The sequence below is a fragment of the Tachysurus fulvidraco genome, chromosome 2, assembly GCF_022655615.1.
Source record: "Tachysurus fulvidraco isolate hzauxx_2018 chromosome 2, HZAU_PFXX_2.0, whole genome shotgun sequence".
NCBI lineage: Eukaryota > Metazoa > Chordata > Actinopteri > Siluriformes > Bagridae > Tachysurus > Tachysurus fulvidraco.
Genome location: NC_062519.1, coordinates 23,830,682 through 23,850,825, shown reverse-complemented (window position 1 = coordinate 23,850,825; position 20,144 = coordinate 23,830,682). Strand labels below are relative to the sequence as shown.

At 36.8% G+C, this 20,144-nt stretch overlaps 2 protein-coding genes across 6 annotated transcripts in view; both read right to left on the bottom strand.

Moving 5' to 3' along the window:
- Positions 1-4,810, bottom strand: part of pex11g (peroxisomal biogenesis factor 11 gamma) — a 5,279-nt gene extending 469 nt beyond the window's left edge. Inside the window, exons 1-4 of one of the 2 annotated variants that reach the window (XM_027169627.2) lie at positions 4,466-4,810; positions 2,050-2,241; positions 1,433-1,611; positions 159-230 (exon numbers count right to left, since the gene is read on the bottom strand). In XM_027169627.2, coding sequence (XP_027025428.1) covers positions 159-230; positions 1,433-1,611; positions 2,050-2,241; positions 4,466-4,528 — 506 coding nt within the window. In that variant the 5' untranslated portion in view covers positions 4,529-4,810. Of the gene's footprint in view, positions 1-158; positions 231-1,432; positions 1,612-2,049; positions 2,242-4,061; positions 4,190-4,465 lie in introns of those variants that run through there. The other variant, XM_047810645.1, reaches the window with a different exon arrangement.
- A 2,040-nt stretch (positions 4,811-6,850) lies between these two features.
- Positions 6,851-19,019, bottom strand: si:ch73-40i7.2 (FYN-binding protein 1). Of its 4 annotated transcripts, none has more exons than XM_047810368.1 (16): positions 18,815-19,017; positions 18,661-18,750; positions 14,318-14,882; positions 11,783-11,840; positions 10,925-11,007; positions 10,586-10,623; positions 10,430-10,464; positions 10,113-10,248; positions 9,094-9,253; positions 8,666-8,813; positions 8,524-8,543; positions 8,373-8,436; positions 7,859-7,922; positions 7,573-7,735; positions 7,392-7,425; positions 6,851-7,288 (listed from the first exon to the last, which is right to left on the bottom strand). In XM_047810368.1, exons 2-16 carry the CDS (start codon positions 18,661-18,663, stop codon positions 7,141-7,143), a joined length of 1,719 nt encoding a protein of 572 aa, XP_047666324.1. In that variant the 5' UTR covers positions 18,664-18,750; positions 18,815-19,017; the 3' UTR covers positions 6,851-7,140. The 4 variants fall into 4 exon arrangements, with proteins under 4 accessions (XP_047666324.1, XP_027025873.2, XP_047666325.1 ...); XM_027170072.2 differs by having other exon boundaries at positions 6,851-7,051; positions 7,251-7,288; positions 18,661-19,016; XM_047810369.1 differs by having other exon boundaries at positions 8,524-8,540; positions 18,661-19,019.
- Positions 19,020-20,144: the final 1,125 nt, after the last annotated feature.

Genomic DNA, 20,144 nt, shown 5'->3' with positions numbered 1-20,144 from the left:
ATAAATGAATTAAAATAAGACAATCACTACTGCATTATTCTCAAATGCAGTCATTATTTATACAGCGATTTATGCTGTAAACTCCAAAACATAAATTATATTTATGTTATATATATATATTATATTTATGTATTATATAAAAACACCTAAAATCCTACCTGCTGTCTTCGTGTCTTGCTTCTCTGCATTTCTGTGCCTTCTTCCTTAATTTCTGGATTACTTTGAGTGATCTTCAATAACATAATGAGTAAAAGATGAAGTTTACATCAAGTTTTAATCAAAAGTTTCAATATTAATAATGATAATAAAATACTAATTCTTAGTTTTTAAAAAAAAATAGTATCACTTTCATTATCTTCCTTTCTGAATTTGGATCATTTAGAAGGATCAGAAGGTCAAAATGACAAAACGGATCAGAATACTTCACATTTGTACATATGATATGTATCAAGATACAGAGCTCTGTTTTATATATATATATATATATATATATATATATATATATATATATATATATATATATATATATATATATATACACACCACTGTTTGTTTTACCTTATTTTACTCTTCCTGCTTTTATCTTTCTAAATTCTTTGGTTCTGTTATTATTGAAGTAGTGTTGTAATAGTGTACAAGTTCCTCAGAGTGAAAAGATGCATCTCAGAATCATATAGCCGCTGATAGAAAGGGGTCGGATATGCAGAAGATGCCAGAAAAGCAAAGAATGTGCAGCAGCTGAAGGATTTTTGTCAAGGACAGTGAGTCGTTACACAGAGGTGGGAGTCAGTCACACATGTGCAAGTCACAAGTAAGTCCCAAGTCATGAATGTCAAGTCAAAGTCAAATCGAGTCTTTTTTTAAATATTTCTCAAGCACGTCTCAAGTCTCAAGTTTGCGACTTAAGTCTGACTCGAGTCGAGTCGAGTCCCCCATCTCGGAGTCAATTAACTCAAGTCCGAGCGAAGTCTCAAGTCATGAATGTCAAGTCAAAGTCAAGTCAAGTCCTTATTTTAATATTTGTCAAACAAGTCTCAAATTTGTGACTTAAGTCTGACTCGAGTCAAGTCATATGACTCGAGTCCCCCATTTCTGCCGTTGCACTAAAACCTCAAATCACTGGAATATGCCAGTAATTACACTCAGTATTAAAATTCACACGGATGTAAACCTTTAAACGGCTTCTTATGTGAAAATATGTGTAAGTTGTTATTGTACCTAGATGTAAGCATGTGTTATGTGAATTAGGTTATTCAGAGCAGAACTGAACATTTTTATGATTTAAAAATCATAAAGGGATGAGGGATTTGTATGATCCCTCATTTTTCGACATTTTTTTTGCACATTCTGCTCGTTTTTGTAAACTCGTGACCTCAACTGTACGTTATGAGATTACAGACAAATGTTGGTGGGAGAATTCATCCTGTTTTACCTGAGAATGCCCAGAAGTAAAGACACACCCCACAGCACTGTGCTCAGTGCCCACCATTTGTCAGACTTGACTTTAATGAGCTCTGCATCCGCTGCCCAGGCTACATGTTCACAGGGATAATACAGCTGATCTGCGACATTAATCAGCACCGACATGCACCGAAGCACCTTGTCTTCCTCCTGTAAATGGCATTGAAAATACTCTTCAGACACATTCTCTGTACGTTTAGTACTCTACAGCTACCAAAAGGCTGTGATACGTTAAGAGCCTGTACTATTGGACTCTGTGATACCAAGAGGAGATCTGAACTCCATGTGATCTTTACACCAATTCAACATTTGTTTGACTGTATATTTGTAATCACACCCTCTAGTATCACCCAGATGAGGATGAGGTTCCCCTTGCTCATTGGGGATAAATGCATATACATACATACATACATACACACTGTGAACTATATACTGTATATATCTTGAATTTGTTACTATATTAATTCTCTATATTTTTCCTTATGTTTACCTTCTGTTCTATGTTTATGTTCTGTAAAGCTGCTTTGAGACAAAGCCCATTGTAAAAAGCGCTATACAAATAAATTTGAATTGAATTGAATACTGTACCGTGGATCCTAGACCATAGCTCAGTGAGTAAGCAGCCATGGAAAGGTCATCGAACAGGCGCAGTACGGTCCGGCAGTGACTGAGCTGAGCTGAGAAGAGCAGGAAACTCTTGCCGAGCTGTGAGTAGTTGGTCGTTTTTTTTCTTGATATGATGCCACCCACCAGCTGCGATGCATAGCACATTGTCCTTATCTAAAACAGGGGTGAAAAATACATACAGTCATCAGTCAGTCATCAGTTTCACAGTCATCCCAGGTTTTAACACTGCTGTCCTCCTCTATGGGTTGTTTTGACCAAACTGAGTAGCCAGTGACTACACAATTAAGCAACATATCTACACTCAAAATGATTAGGAATGCAAGTTGTAATTTTGTTTAAACTTGCCTTGACTGATCCACTGCTTTAGTCTAAAGGAATATAGTGTTTTTCTTTCTTTTTTTTTATTTTGGATCAAACTATTTGTCATGTAATATGTGCAGTTGTGTGACTCAGACAGCAAACACTGTGCTTACTGTAATTGTGGTGTTGATGCTCTGAACCTATTCCAGATTCTCATATTTTGTAAGACATCAATTAAGAAATGCATCAATAAACAACTCAAGTGTATTTAGTTAAAGTGACCCGGCCAGTGAAGAACGTCGTGTGAATGCTGCGTTCACACACAGCGACTCTCATCATTCATTGTAAAATGAATCTTAATTCATGAATGAATGTAACTTTATAAAATAGGGAACAACTGCAATTATTATTATTATTCATTCATTCATTCATTTTCTACCGCTTATCCGAACTTCTCGGGTCACGGGGAGCCTGTGCCTATCTCAGGCGTCATCAGGCATCGAGGCAGGATACACCCTGGACAGAGTACCAACCCATCGCAGGGCACACACACACTCTCATTCACCCACACACTACAGACAATTTTCCAGAGATGCCAATCAACCTACCATGCATGTCTTTGGACCGGGGGAGGAAACCGGAGTACCCGGAGGAAACCCCCGAGGCACGGGGAGAACATGCAAACTCCACACACACAAGGCGGAGACGGGAATTGAACCCCCAACCCTGGAGGTGTGAGGCGAACGTGCTAACCACTAAGCCACCGTGCCCTCCGGGTTCATTTATTTGTTTTAAGCAATTATTTTATCCTAGTCAGGTTCTGTGCTATGCCCAAGGTGGGAAAACAGCTTGGGTAAGACACCAGTCATCCTGCACCATGGATGCATACATCAGAATCGGAATCGGAATCAGGTTTATTGGCCAAGTGTGTCGACACACACAAGGAATTTGGTTCCAGCTGTTTTGTGACTCTCACAAATACAGACATAAATAACACTATACTATAAATTTAGCTTGTACCACTCAAGACAATACAGACGATATGAGCCAATATAGACAGTAGGAGTATTTAATTATGAATACAGAATATATGACTGATCAGTTATGTACATAAAGTGTGAGAAGTACACGGTAGCGCAAATAACAGTATTGTCCAATATTATGCTTTTGTACAATATACAGCAGCAACAGTAGTGTGTGTAAAGTATACGGTTGATGTGATAACTGACGGTTCTGATAATGCAGTACTTATAGATAAGTAGCAGTGAATATAATTATGGTGAGTTGTTAATCAGGGTGATTGTCCGGGGAAAGAAACTGTTCCTGTGTCTGGCAGCTTTGGTAAACAAAGCTCTGTAGCGCCTGAGAGAAAGAAGGAGATGAATGAGGTTGTGTCCAGGGTGAGAAGGGTCAGTAGTGATTTTTCCTGCCCGGTTTCTGGTTCTTGTACGGTACAAGTCCTGGTGAGTGGGCCGGGGGGCACCAATTATTTTTTGATTCACACCTAGGGGCAATTTTAAATTAGCCAATCTACCTAACTGCATGTTTTATGAAATGGGAGGAAACCGAAGACCCCGACGTTATTGCAAAAGGACAAAGTAAATGAACACGTGAGACAGAAACCCCAAGCTCAGTTCCCAGTCCTGATGCTTTGACCAGCAACGTTAACTAACCACTGCAGTCGAATCCTAGGAGATCAAGAGTTTCGAAAAAATTCTCATCGCAGCCACCTGGAACCGAAACAGTGCCACGGTTAAAGTCACTGTTAAAGATCCCACTTTTCTGTTTGATGTGAACATTAACTCAAGCTCTTGTCCTGTACCTGTAGCTAACGGCATCAATGAGCACGTGCACAGGTGTTCCTGTTAAAGTGGGCGGAGCCTATGTGTCCGATTTAATTCAATATTAATTACTCCAGAATTGAAAGGCTCTTTTTTTTAAACATTGTAACATGCACTCACATTTTACATATATTATTATTATTATTACTATTATTGTTGTTATTAGGAGTATTTATTTTAGCACGTGCACCCCATATAATTGCAAGCTAGCAGGATTTAAGTAAACAAACACTCACCACTTTATCTCTTCCTCTGTAGGACTCCAGCAAATTCACTGCAGACTCAAATGAATTGTACATGATTATAACTAAGATCTATGGTCCCAAAATAAATCTATAAAAACACAAGACTGACTGCTCCTGTAACAGCTACCTCTCTAATATCACTAGCATTATCTCATTATTGACATTATTTAAAGTATACTATACATAGACATGTTGTTTGTTTTTTTTTAACATTTGCATCGAAAATCCAAAACGATCCTTTACATAAATGTGGTTAAAAGTCAGCAGACAGTAAAATAACACATGAAGGGTGAACTTTGAACAGGAAATTGTTTGCCCAGACCAGAACAATAGATTACCTATCTGACTTCTGCGCTCAGACTTCTGACAATAAATAAACAGCCTCGGTTGTAAAGACAAAAAACAAAAAACAAAAACAGGTCCAATGCTTGAACAGCCAAATTAAAAAAAAAACATCAAATAAATCAATTATTTTCTTTTAGATATTTACGGTTGAATAACCTGTTAAGTATATACATTAACCCTTGTATGGTGTTCGGGTCTGTGACCCATATTCATAAACATCAATAGTTTTGAAAAACTTTTCTTCCTTGTAAATTTGTTGATTTTTTTCCCCACTCATAACTTGATTAAATTTGATTTTTTTATTACATTTTATCAAAAAACAACAAAAAACGAGTAGCACTTTATTTAAAAAAATGTGATGTAATAAAGGTAAAGGGCAAATATTAACCATATATGCTGTTTATATTGCTTGTAATTGGGATGAAATAAACATCTGTAGAGTATTTTAACATCAAATTTTTGACTGTTTTGAATGAAAAACCCCAAAATGCAGCAGGTCCAGCAGACCCACGAACACTGGCTGAGTAACACAAACATCATACAAGGGTTAAAATCACTAGCTGTTTTTACATTTTAAAATAATATCTCCCTAAACCAAAAACTAAAGAAAATCCAACTGATGTGTTATTTTGGGAGGTAATATTCATTCATTCATTCATTTTCTACCACTTATCCGAACTACCTCGGGTCACAGGGGTCATCGAGCATCAAGGCAGGATACACCCTGGACAATTTTCCAGAGATGCCAATCAACCTACCATGCATGTCTTTGGACCTGGGGAGGAAACCGGAGTACCCCGAGGAAACCCCTGAGGCACGGGGAGAACATGTAAACTCCGCACACACATGGAGGAGGCGGGAATCGAACCCCCAACCCTGGTGGTGTGAGGCAAACGTCCTAACCACTAAGCCAGGGAGGTAATATTATTAAACAAATAATTTATAGAAGACTAAAATGTATGAAATGAATATGATCTTGATTACGGTTATGATATACTGTGAAGTGTTATGACTGATTTCCATCCTCTGTAAAGCAAAGTGTCGATGGTATTTATGCATGTTGTCCATTATTGGATATTTATTGTCCATTTTTGTCCATACATATTTTACACACACACACGGAGCAGTGGGTAGCCATTTATGCTGTGGTGCCCGGGAAGCAGTTGGGGGAGACTTGGTTCCTTGCTCAAGGGAACCTCAGTCGTGGCTGGCCCGAGACTCGAACCCCCAACCTTCAGGTTACGAGTCAGACTACCTAACCATTAGGCCACGACTTCCCCGTGGCAACCAACCGGTGATCCAGAATAAAAGGAAGCAGAATGGAAAATGTCAGCCGCGTCGCTTTAAAGCTATTGAAACAGCAAAGACAATTCTTTGGTTTTTGCCATATACTGAAGACATTTGGGTTAGAGATGAAAAGATGATATGATCAGAGTTTTAACTTTGTTTGCTGATATTTACATACTGTTTACATGTGCTAGACTATAAAACCTTTTGTTTTGATCCTCCCATTTTTTTCAAGTGAGATCATAAATAATATCAGTGACTGATGGGTGTTTTTTATTTTTTGTTATTGAACGTCAATGTAAGCTGGACTGTTTAAACAATTGATAACTCTGAATGTCTGGTCTTGAGACTGCATTTGTTGTTTAAAAAAACAAGATAAACACATTGGATGGAAGAAGGCACCTATCCAGCAATCCAGAAAGAAGTAGAACCTTTCAAAATACTGCATTGGGTTTCGTTTAAAGCCTTCAGGATCTCCTGATGACATTTCATCAAACTCCATTGTTCTATCCATTAATATGAGAATTAATATTTCTCCTAAAAAGCATATTAAAAAAAAAAGGTTGGAATCTGCAACCTTCTCAAAACAGTCAATTCTTTCCACATCACATAAATAAAAAAAACAGTCTGTTTTTTAGTTGTTTATGGAAACGTATGTTCAGCAATCAATAGCTGAACTATGGCAGTTATTAGGTGATTGCATTAGTATTACAAAAAAAAAAGAAGAATCTAAAATATTACAGCTTAGTAAAAACATGCATTTATTTCTTCAATGTACAACATTTGAATATTCTCCTCCTCCTCCTTCCTGACCTCGTGTCCTCAATACACATGAATCAATCTCATAAGGTCCTCTTTTTCTTCCACCTCGTCCATCGTATCATTGTTAATATGATGGTCAAGACCTCAGTGGAGCTGGTCCACTGACATCATTATCATAAATATCTGTGAGGAAAAATGTGAAAATAAAAGATATAAAATGTTGCATGTTAAACATGAGGTTTGGAGACTGAAGAATGGAGACTGGAAGAATCTTACATATTACAATTGACAATATTTGTCTGAAGCGGATCACGTTTGATCATATATACAGCTATAAATCCTTGACAACCATTTTGGAAACCATTTCTTTTCACTCTCATACCTGTCATGTTGTCAATATCATCATATATGTCGTTTTCCCTGAAATGGAAGGAAGCATTGTTTAAAAAAAACAACAACAACATTGATTTAGAATAATAATTTGTTGTAGTAATAAGGATAACGATTACAGAATAAAACATACTCATGTAGAAGGTAATGTCTGGGAACATATCCAACTGAAAACAGACATTAAATAAACATTATAATATATGACATTAGTAACAGGTAGAAATGATTGAATTGCACTCTTGCTAATTGCTAATTATTAAAAATGTAATAAAATAAATTCCAGTATTGTCCACAAGAGGGCGCAAGACACGTACATTTTCCCTGATCATTACGACAGAGTACTTTCTTCTCGTTAGTCTGCTGAATAACTTCAAGAATCTCCCCCTTCACAACAGTCAGCTCCTTCCCACCGCCCTTCTTGATGTTGGCGTTTGGATCCACCATCATGCAGCACAGCACTTGGATGGGGCCTTCAAACTGTCCATGCCAAAGCACATACAGCACATGAGCATCTATCTCACCGGTTCACTGAGATATCCTGAGATATTCACAGCGTATTGAACTTAGAGCGCAGCTACAAATATACTACAGGAAGTTTACCTTAAACTTTTTTCTGAACTCCTTTTCCTCCTTCTCTAGCTTCTTGCTTTTTTTAGGGTCTTGGCTAAAAAAAAATTAAATAAATACAGTTCAAATCATTTGTACTGTTTCATACTGAACAAAACAAAGCATCCATGCAACACCTTTTGTTTTGTATTCTAACATATTAGTCACCGTTATTAGATGTTTTTTATTAGATCTAGTCCTTTAATTGGACGGCACAAGATAGTTTACATAGATAACGCCTCTGGCACAGGAAACAAAAGGTCTTTCTCTGAAACGTGGCCACAAAGTTAGTTATTAACACGAAGTGAAATGAGACAAGAATTTCAGCTCCTATGTCACCAGGACACTCGATATGGAGCCAGTTCATGGGCAGCATTTTTTTAAAAAATTTCTTCATTGTCTTCACTGCATCATGGAATCAGAATAAGATACTGAAAACAGACTGTTATCTTTGATGATGTTATTCTGAAGATGGCAGAGATTAGATAGCAAAAGTTATCGTGTGTACCAGATCTCCGGAGGGGGGAGGGGGAAGTCATCGGGTATGACATGATCGACATCATCATATATCTCTGAGAGGAGAGAAGAATAAAAAAAAAAGTTGAATCAACGTATTAAAGGATGCTTTGTTAATACGGTGGAACCGCTAATTGACTTACCGCCGCTCACATTGAGGCTGCTGTGAAAGGAAGAAAATACACAAAGATGAGAAACCCTCACTCAGATCTCTGCTAGTCGAGGTCTTCTAACTACAGATATGTTGATAAGTTCATCGTTCCACGTTTGTTGTTTGTTGTTCACCTGTTCAGTGTGTCGGAACCGACGTCGTCGTAGACGTCCTCGTCCAATAAGGCGGGAGGAGGAAGCGCAGGAGGAGCGGCTTCGCTGCGAATCTTTCGCTTTATTCCTTCGTAGTCCACATCTACGCACGTGTTACTGATATATCCATCTGCAAATCATAAAGAGATATGAAATATATAAAACAACGCTTCGTTTTTTGTTATATTTTTGTCAGAGAGTCTACTATACAACGTGGCTGCGTTATAACTATGTAATAATTAGCTATAACAGCTATATGTTTTTGCGATCGTTTAGGACGAGAATGTTCCTGACGCTAGATTACTTGTAGATTTACAGTACATGATATTAAACTGGTGAGTGCAGGCTAGTTAGGATGTAGTATATCATGTGATGTGTAGCCTATAAAGTCTGTCTAAAGTAAAACCTACATTCCCCGCTCATGTTTCGTGCCAGCCATCTTCCCTCTGGGTTGTTCTTCACACGCACGATCTCCACAGCTTCTCCCTGTCGCACACGCAGATCGTTCTTCCCCCCGTGCCAGTCCTCTCTCACACGAGCTATGTGCAGCACGTCGATCTCTCCAGTCAGCTACAGTAAAGAAGGATAATCAAGCTTTACAGAGAAAACATAGATCACGCCAGAAAGAAAACAGAGAATCAAATATTTTGCAGCCTCAGAAAATCTTTCTCATGTGAATATAGCAGTATATATGAAAGTGAAAAGTAATTACATAGTACTTAATAATTATTTATTTTTTTCTGTTACACAAATATCATACATTAAACAAAGTGAATTTGGATATGTTTCAGTTATAGGTAGGTTATATAAGTGATAATAAGGTGCACTTTTTTTTATATATACTGTATATACAGTACTGTGAAAAAGTTTTAGACAAGCGTGAAAAAATGCTGTAAACAAAGAACGCTTTCAGAAATGTAAATAACGAGTGTTTATTTCTGTCAATTTACAAAATGCAAAGTGAGCAAACAAAAGAAAAATCTAAATCAAATCGATATTTGGTGTTACTAGCTTTTGCCTTCAAACCAGCATGAAGCGATGGCACGGCCCCCACGGAGCCCTGATCTCGACATCATCCAGTGTGTCTGGGATTACACGAAGAGACAGAAGGATGAGAGAAAGCCGACATCCACAGAACATCTGTGGTTAGTTCTCCAAGACGTTTGGAACAACCTACTAGCCGAGTTCCTTCAAAAATGTGTGCAAGTGTACCTTGAAGAATTGCTGCTGTTTTGAAGGCAAAGGGTCGTCACAGCAAATATTGATTCGATTTAGATTTCTCTTTTGTTCATTCATTGCATTTTGTTCATTTTGGAAAGCATTCTTTGTTTACAGCATTTGTTCACGCCTGCTTAAAACTTTTGCACAGTACTGTATAACAACGAAAATATAATGCTTAAGGTGTATATTTCTCTGCAGAAATGCTCACTTTGAACTTTTTTCGGTACTCGTTTTCTTTTTTGAGCCTCTCCTTTTGCTCTTTCTTTTTTTCCACTTCTTGTTGTCGTTTGTGTTCTTTTAGTTTTTTCTTCTCCAAAACCACAGGCTGTGCAATCTCGTCCTGACTGCAACAGCAGATCGCATGAAACAGATTATTTAACCTGAGAACTGAAATCCGCTGCTGACAAAACAGGTATTGTTTGATATCGCATAATAGCAGATGAAAAAACAACAACAACATACAGTACAGATAAAAGGTTGACATTTCAGGGCTGTTGTTAAATACTGTAAATAACAGAGACTTACTCGACATGTTCGTAAATTTCGCTATCGTCGCTCTCCTGGGAAAGAAGCACGGACACGTTTAGTAATGCACACTGGGCACGGGGAATAATACACAACTACAGCGTTAAAAATAATGGATCGATTCATTCTTGAAAGTGACCTGGGCCACACACGCACCTCATCAGCCTGAGACGAGAAACTGCTCGTCCATGATTCTGTGAAAGCACAAGATGTACGTACGTTCACGACATTGTATATTTACACGTGGGTGTGCTTTTGTGCAACATTTCACAAGTCAATTAATTCTGAATCTCTTTTTTTCTTTCATAGTCACAAGGAGGGTTTAATCACACTGACCCAAGAGGTCAAAAGTATTTAACAGTATTACCTGATTGGTAAGAAGCAAAATCTTGCATGCAAAACAATACATAATGTGATCAAAATGGCTGCCTATTTCTACAGACACGGACACGATCATTTCTATAATAGCAATAGAAACGAGTGTGAGATTTTTACCACCGGAAGATGGTTTAGGAGGCGGAGGTGGAGGTGGGGGCAAATCGATATCATCGTATGTGTCCTGTTCAGGTTCGATGATTCTAAATAAAATAAAAAATAAAAAAAACACAGACTTTGGTAAAATGATGTGAGATCTTACGCAGAAGTATAAAATTCATGTTAGTGACAGGTTTAGGTTTCACGCTGGTTAACTTCACAATTTATAATCAATTCTAATATTTCTCAGAGCTAGGATTTTTTTATTTGGCTAATTCACAGCGTGTTCTGGTTGCACTACCAGGAACTTTGCAGCAAAGCAATCATTTTTACACCCACATATTCTACAGGCATTGAGATCTGGAAATGCACATAATTTAATCAGAGCTCTGTGATGATTATCATCATGATCAGTGAAAAACTGATAGGACGATCCGAAGGACGCTCGGAATCGTCTGCTTATTTTTCTCATCATGCAGTGTGTGTATGGTTATGCTTCATCCTTTCTATTAAACAACAACAACAACAACAACGTGTTATTATTGTTTATAGCTATAATAACAATAACAATGACTATAATTGTTATTTTAATTTTTATTATTATTATTATTATTATTATTATTAGTAGTAGTAGTAGTAGTAGTAGTAGTAGTAGTAGTAGCAGTAATTAAAATACTTGCATTTATTTATTTGTTTGTTTGTTTGTTTATTTATTTATTTATCTATTTGTTTGTTGTTTGTTTGTTTGTTTGTTTATTTGTAGATTTATTTATAGATTTATTTATTAATTGATTGATTTACAGGAAACAACACAGCTGATGTTTCCTATTTTGCTGATCAATACATTTGAGCTAAAACCGTAAACCTAGCAGCTCTTACCTCTGTGTAACCGGCGGCGTCGCAGACATAAAAGTTGATTTCGGTGGTCGTGGTGGCCCTGTGAAAAACACAGACATGCACGAGACAAGCTGGGAGATAAATTGTCTAGTCAACTCAGTGTACTGAGTTTCATGTTTCATGTGTATACATAGATAGATTCGTACATACAGACTACAAATAGGCACATTTGAATTAAAATAGAAGCAACTCTACAAACCTATAATGACAGGAAGTCTGACTTTCTCCGTTGATCTGTTTTCAGTATTGTTATGTTTCGTAAAGGTCTCCCTTGTCAGTAGTTTGGGATTTAAAAACTAGAGTATGTGCACAGTTACACAATGCCCAAGCAAACAGAATAATCAATTCCCTTTTACTAGTAGAAATGTAGTTATTTTAACACATCTGTATGGTATTTTACTCTTAAAACCCAGAACAATATGCGGTAAACGGAGCATTTAATGGAACTCACTAGAAACGGAGACCAAAAACCTAATCGTTAAGCTACAGTTGACCTTTTAAGTGCTGTTAACTTCAGGAAACTTTCAAAAACATTTTGCTTTCCTGACTAATTTAAACATTAACTAAGCTAAGCTTGCCTGTTCTTAATTAAACTGTCTACTACATCAGATTTACTTTTCTTCCTGTACCGTGAATTTCTGTTAAATTCTAGTAAAGGTTATGAGGGACGAGGGCACGCATTCTGTTTTGGCTTCGAGTTCTAATAGCTTCTTTTTTTTGGTCAGAAAGGCTTGTGGTGAGTCAGTGATGTCACCGATCTTTTTTTTTCTGCTGAAAAAATAAGCGAATAAAAAAGTAAAGGATAAATCTTTTCACTGAAAATGACATGTATGGAATTTTATAGTAATGAACATTTTATTACTACGATTTTATTTTATTACTTTTATTATTTTATATACTACGATTTAAAATGAAATTGACAAATTAGTTGTTATTTTTGTTTATCATTGTATTGTACATTAAGTTCAACAACACTGTCACAAATTATACGGTGAACTGCAGGACGTTTTGCCAGCTGTTGCTAGAAAACTAGTTATTTACAGTAACGTTCAATATAACAGTTACAATAATGACTTCAGTAAATTACTATTTATTTGTTTTACAAATTCCATTTATAGTACTTTACTGGAAACTGATGCCAGCATTTATTTATTTATTTATTTATCTATCTATCTATCTATCTATCTATCTATCTATCTATCTATCTATCTATCTATCTATCTATCTATCTATCTATCTATCTATCTATCTATTTTGTTTGTTTGTTTGTTTAATTAATTAATTAAAATTCTTTTTATTTCTTTACTTATTTATTTAAACAGAAGGTTTTCAGTCTGAACTGTATAAACTATTAGTATCTTGAATATTTCATAAGATTTTTGATAGAAATTTGAGCTCTTTTAATAAAGGAGTAAAATAAGTAAACAAAATCAACTTTCGAAGATTCCAAAATGACCCGCTGTCGGTTTTTATTCGCCCAAAAGCAGTCCAATTAGTCTGTCTTTATCTTTGCTTAAAACTTTACTTTTCTGCACCTTCTGATTAACAAATAACATTAAATAGCATACTGTGCATTACATTTGTTATACAAACTCCAGCAAAAATAGCAACAATAAAAAAAACTATAAGAAAAAAATGTTAACATTTAATATTATAATTCTGATTAATAAATAACATTCTTCAAACTGTAGATACTATAATATCTAAATAATTATTTAAAACAAAAAAACAAAAAAACACAGCATGGTCTAAGATTTTGGGCCAAAAAAAAAAAATCTTAATACAGCTTTATTGCTCGAGGAACTACACAATTGTTGGAACGATGTTTAAGGAATGAGCCCCATTCTACCAAAAAATTATCCCTCTGTTGTGATACTGTACGTTCACACACACAGCAACTGGAGATCGTTTATTATTAATGAGAGCTGGAGATGTCTGGCGACATGAGCGACAACAGAGTCGGGGACTTGATGTGTCCAGTGACATGACAGAATTGAGAAAGGTTTATGGAAAATGAAATGACTCGGTGAAGCGTCTACCGATGGGATTGAAGACAGTGGAGCGCACGGGATTAAATGGTGATTCATCACAAAAAAGCCCACACAGCTTTTCCTTCATCCCGTATGATATAATGGTTATATAAACTGATGAATTGGCAGAATGTTTGGCAAGAAAACATTCAAGTGGAATGCTAATACTTTAACAACCAGTAAGAATGCCTACTGGTGATTTGATAGCACAGGGATTGGTGACTTGAAGTGATAAAATCAGTGCGTGTGTGTGTGTGTGCGTGTGTGTGTGTGTGTGTGTGTGTGTGTGTGTGTGTGTGTGTGTGTGTGTGTGTGAACGTAGCATTATTCTTTTGATGATGGTGCCTCAAGAGTGCTGTTTAACGTGTCGCCCCATAATCCCTCATAGACTAAATGGACCCAACCCCGTCAAACCCCCGAACACTGAATACGTGGTTCCTTTTTGGGTAAAAAAAAAGCTGTATAAAAAAAAACTGCATGTACGTACCTTCAGATGCTTTAGTATCTTGATGGACTGTGTGCAGAAAGGCTGGACCCTTGACACGAAAACGCTCCAGGTTGACAGACGGAGGTCGTTTGGGCTTTGTAGGTCGTTGCCCAACATTAGGGAATGGTTTTCTCAGAGGAATTACATCTGACAAGCTCTTCTGACTTGGCAGTAGTGACCTGGGATGTGCTTGGGGCTTCTTCTCAAGATGTTGCAGCATCCTGTTTTGGAGAAGCTCTCCTGTCAGTTTTACTCTCCTTGTGTTCTCAGTGTCAGCGACAGGTGGTACAGGATCATCTTTAGCTCCTAAACGGTGAGATGGTGGAGGTTTGGGAAACACTCCTTGGGGATTTGAACTAAATCTCTTGGGTTCGGTGCCGGGGTTCACTGGAAACACCGGCTTTGGTGTTAAAAGGGGAATTTTGTTTCGGACCAGTCCATTGTCTGACGACTCTGGCAAATAACCAGCAATGTGAGGCCTGGAGTAAGGTCCAGCATTGGATGCGGCCCTTTCAGCTTGAGAATGAAACTTGGCCCTCAGGGCCTTGAAGTCTGCATTGTCCCCCTAATAAATCAAATAAAAAATACAGAAAATAAAAGTAAAAACATGTAATTCTAGACATTATCAATCTTAGCACTTCCAGTTCCATTATACAAAGCAAATAAAGACTGCTACACCAGGGAGATAAATAAACCACCCAGCTTCAGAACTAACGTCGCTAATAAGCACAAATAAGCGATCAATATTTTTATGTGAATCAGTTTTCACATGCTCAGCAATGACCGAACCCTTTGATTTTGAATATTTCATTCCTCAATATGAAATTTCTTCATCTCAAATGAGGCAAATTTGAGTTGATTTTTATTTACTCCAGTTTTCTGGTCATGCCACAGACTTTCAAACCCATTCAATTCAATTCCTTCAGTTTATTTGCTTAAAGTTTAATTTACGTTCCTATTTATCTCTAATATCTAGCCCTAATGAGCAAGATGGAGGTGACTGTGGTGAGGAAGAACTCCCTGAGATGATATGAGGAAGAAACCTTGAGAGGAACCAGACTCAGAAGTGAACATCATCCTCACTTGGTTGACACTAGACAGGAAATAATGTAAATGGTAATAACTAATTCCAACTAATCCCTCTGTAATACTGTCCCTGTGCTTGAGCTCACTGTTCTGTTGGAAAACATATTTTCACCTTACATTTAGATGTCTTTCTGGCTGGAGAAGGTTCTTCTCAATAATTTGCTGATATCTGTTGCCATTTATTTTGCCTGTTTTCCTGCTTTTTCCCTGAATAAATGCAACCCGAGAAAACCAACATGCTCGATCACAGTAATGTTGTTACCTGGTTTTGGGGCTGTATTAGATTTTTTCCAAACATAACGGTAAACATTAACAGTTAGCAGCATTTTTTTTTTTTATGTTTATTGATTTTTCTTTCGGGGCGCATGGTGGCTTAGTGGTTAGCACATTCACCTCACAACTCCATGGTTGGGGTTCGATTCCCGCCTCCGCCTTGTGTGTGTGGAGTTTGAATGTTCTCCCCGTGCCTCGGGGGTTTCCTCTGAGTACTCCGGTTTCCTCCCCAGGCCAAAGACATGCATAGTAGGTTGATTGGCATCTCTGGAAAAATTGTCCGTAGTGTGTGAGTGTGTGAGTGAATGAGAGTGTGTGTGCCCTGCGATGGGTTGGTACTCCGTCCAGGGTGTATCCTGCCTTGATGCCCGATGACACCTGAGATAGGCACAGGCTCCCCATGACCCGAGGTAGTTCGGATAAGCGGTAGAAAATGAATGAATGAATGAATGAATGAATGATTTTTTTTCTTGGACTTTCTCAGAAGTGTTCTCCTTCTTGTCACTCTTTCATATTGCCCAGATATGAGAAGATCTGATGCTGTGCTGAGATCTGCCCAGGTTCATCTGTTTTAGACTGTGAGCTGTGTAACCCCTTTGTGCTGTAGCTGGACTCCTGGACACCTCATGACAATTTCCCTTCTTGCTTGAGCACTGAATTTTGGCCTGATCTTAAAAGTACCTCAGTTGTGCTATATTTTGTTCTTTTGTCACACAATGGATTTCCTAGAGCTCAAACCTTTGCTGGTGTTTTAATAATCTTCGCCATATTTTTCCCTTTCATAACAATGTCATCTCCAAGCATCAAGGTCTGCTCTTACATATAACTCAGCTCAAATGATTCCGAGGGCCACTAAATGCTTTATATTTGCAATACAGCAAAAAGAGAACTGGAAAGAATCACAAGGGAAGGAACACTTTCTAGACGCAATATATACTAATGAAATATAGAATATCTGGGACTTTCACTACCTTACCCACTAGCTAAAAAAGAAACCGGGTTAAAAGCATGTACCAGGTGTGTGTTCTGAGAGAGCAGTGGTGTGGTGTTATGAGGAACAGATAAAAACCCCTTCAAAATGAGGTTATATGTCTATACCAGCTCTATGAGTGTGTGCACTGTACTGTTCCTCAGTTTAGTTTGTTACTGTGTTTTCTGTTGAAAAATGTAAAGCATGTCACTATAAAACTCCACATGCAAAGCTGTACATTCATCATGGTGATTCTAGGTGCACTATACTTGGTCTATAATGTAAAAAAAAATTCAAATTGAGCTGAACAGAATTGTACTGTACAAAGAAACTTGGTTCATTTCTCTCATAGTGTATTACTTTAACTTAAGAGCGTCTTCAAAACGTTTAGCTAGTATTTAACAACTAGCTAAACGTTTCGAACTGCATTCTCTAATCTTGTTCATACAGTACAAAGTATTCACTTTTTTCCTAATCATGGAAAATTCCAGCTATAATAATTAAAAACAACAACAGATCGTCTCTGTTATCTCAGGAGAATCTAAAGTTAAAGCCCATGTGTGGGTGAGGGCTGCTTCTCTTCCCCGAATTCAAGACAAAACATACAGGGACTTTTCCTGATACCCGTTTTTTTTTTTTTTTTTGTCAAATGTCAAAAGTTTATTTAAGTGCTTGCATTCTCTTGTACCCTGGTGTTGATAAAGGAGTAGAAAGCAGGTTCAGAACAATAGCGAGGCACAGGAAGTGCCTCCAACCACACACCTTTACAATTACAGTAATGCATGCATCTTTCTGCAACACTTGCCATAGAAGTGGGAGTCAGAGTTAAACCAATCATCAGCATGCCTTGCTACAGGCACTCTTTGTAAGAAAAGTGACAAAGGAAATAGTGAAGCCCTATTCCTGCATTACAGGGCCTTTCGATAAGCATTCTTATACTGTACTTCATCAAAATGCACTTTACTTATTTATTATACATGAAGTAAATACACAAAAACACCTTTTTTTTTTTTGCCATCACACCTTCATTCTGCTTGTGTCAGAAATAAAGATATAATAAAAGTCTGACTGCATTGAGGCCCAAACGACGAACACGTCTAAACTATGAGGTATCTTGTGTACAAAGGACACATAGTCGTCTTCGTTTTGGAACGTTACCTCATAGGAAAACAATGCATCGTGGTATTTGGGAACTTGAGATTAAAACTCTTCTACAGTAGCGTGTAAGCTTCTGCTTGCACTTGCACTTGCACACATCCTTAAGCTTCTTAAGAAAACAAGCAGCTATTTATACCTGTGGAGGATTACTTCTTATCGGTGCTGTGATCGCTGTACGTTGTATTATGACCTGTGGTTCTTTAAGGGTCCGTTCCATAATTCTGGGGTTCTTTATTCTAACTATTCTAAACTTTACTGATATGAAAACAGCCCGACATTTTTTGTTATTTATTATTATAATATATATATATATATATATATATATATATATATATATATATATATATATATATATATATATATTATTACAGTGTTTACATTGCCATTCATTTATATTCACTCACTGCTAGTTTAGCAATTCATCTAAACTCCATAAGTTAACAAGTCATTACAAAGCTGATATATTTATACAAAGCTTCCTTTATTCACATTTTAATGTTTGTTTACCCCCCCCCCCCCCACAGTTAAAGAAATCAGACACTCATTTTACACAAAGCACCACTTGAATATACAGCATATTGAATATACAGCATTCATCCAAAATAAATAATGTAATAAAGCTAGAATGTAAATCCTATTTCCTCGCCTTTCATTTAATCGTTTAAATCGTTAAAATTAGAATTTTATCGTTTAAATCATCCATGGATTGAGATGGGTTTTCAGATGCATACATAAAAAAAGCATATAAAATTTCACAATTAAATTTTTTTTTTAAAGCAACATTTAAATATTTAATGGAAAAAAAACACACAATAGCATCTAGACAGTTAGCAATAATAAATTAATCTTTTCTTACCATGTATGTTAGAGTGGAGTTTTATTTCCGTACAGGTTCCCTGACATTTCTGATGTAAAGTTAAAGCTCAGAGAGAGAAAGAGAGAGAGAAAGAGAGAGAAAGAGAGAGAGAAAGAGAGAAAGAGAGAGAGAGAAAGAGAGAAAGAGAGAGAGAGAGAAAACTCTAAACAAGTGTCAGTTTCTCAAGAAAATGACAGGTAACAGGTAAATCCGACATCAGTATTTTCACTGAGAGAAGGAAAGTAAAAATAAACAGATTGTGAAATAAGCCTCTTCTGGAACAGCCCTTTGAGCTCGCATGCAGATGAGGAAAGTTCTGTGGTGTAGCTAACCTCAATAAACTGCAGTATGTCAGCTGGTCACAATACACACCAATTTCCTCGTCCGTGTGTGTGTGTGTGTGTGTGTGTGTGTGTGTGTGTGTGTGTGTGTGTGTGTGTGTGTGTGTGTGTGTGCTATGTAAAAATATGACCTGGTTAAATATTGCACTGCATTCACTTTTTACCCGTTAAAAAGCAATGTTTTTTAAAAAATAAAGAAAAAAATGGAGACTTTGCTTATAGTAAATAAAAAAAAAGAAATAAAAAAAAGAAAAGCATCCAGAGAATGTTTAGATTGTTATCAGTGCTAGTCATGTCAACATATTAAGCCCTTATTAACTTTGTACCTGAGTTGTGTTGTGTTGTGTTGTCAGTTTCACTTACACAACCACAAAATTCCTGAAATTAGTGTATGTAAAGGTTTTCCTTTTCGCTTTAGGGGGCTTTGTGTAGATGTTTTTTTTTTAAAATATGGGTTTCATGTATGTACCATCCATCTGAGCAACTGGTCAAACAGGTAGACCATCTCACCTGGTTTACAAGGTGTTTGTCAGCTTAATCTGACCGATACATGTTTGAGATTCCCTAATTGTGTGATTGCCTTTGAAATAACTTTCCTAGATTGATATATCAAAGAAATACACCAAATATATAAACAATGTATAAACACTAAATCTATAAACCCAGGATTTTTGAGATATAATGAATATTACACCGTGATTCCATTCCAGTTAATACAACTTAATGTAACTTAATGCAACATTAATGTAAACTGGTTATATATTAGTGTGAACACAGGGCTCTCAAGATTTGAAGACAGGCAAGCGTGACATAACACACACACACCCCAAAACAAACAAACAAACAAACAAACAAATAAAAACAAACAAACAAACAAACAAATAAAAAATAAAACAAACAAACAAACAAAAACAAACAAATAAATAAAAACAAACAAACAAACAAATAAAAACTGTGGGAGTTGTGTTTGGTAAGGATCACTGATACAAAGTATTTGTTTAATTTTCATTTATTAAGGTGTGTGTGTGTGTGTGTGTGTGTGTGTGAGAGAGAGAGAGAGAGAGAGAGAGAGAGAGAGAGAGAGAGAGAGAGAGAGAGAGATTGTGACTGGTGTTGTTTATTGTAAGTGTTTGTTGCCTTTTT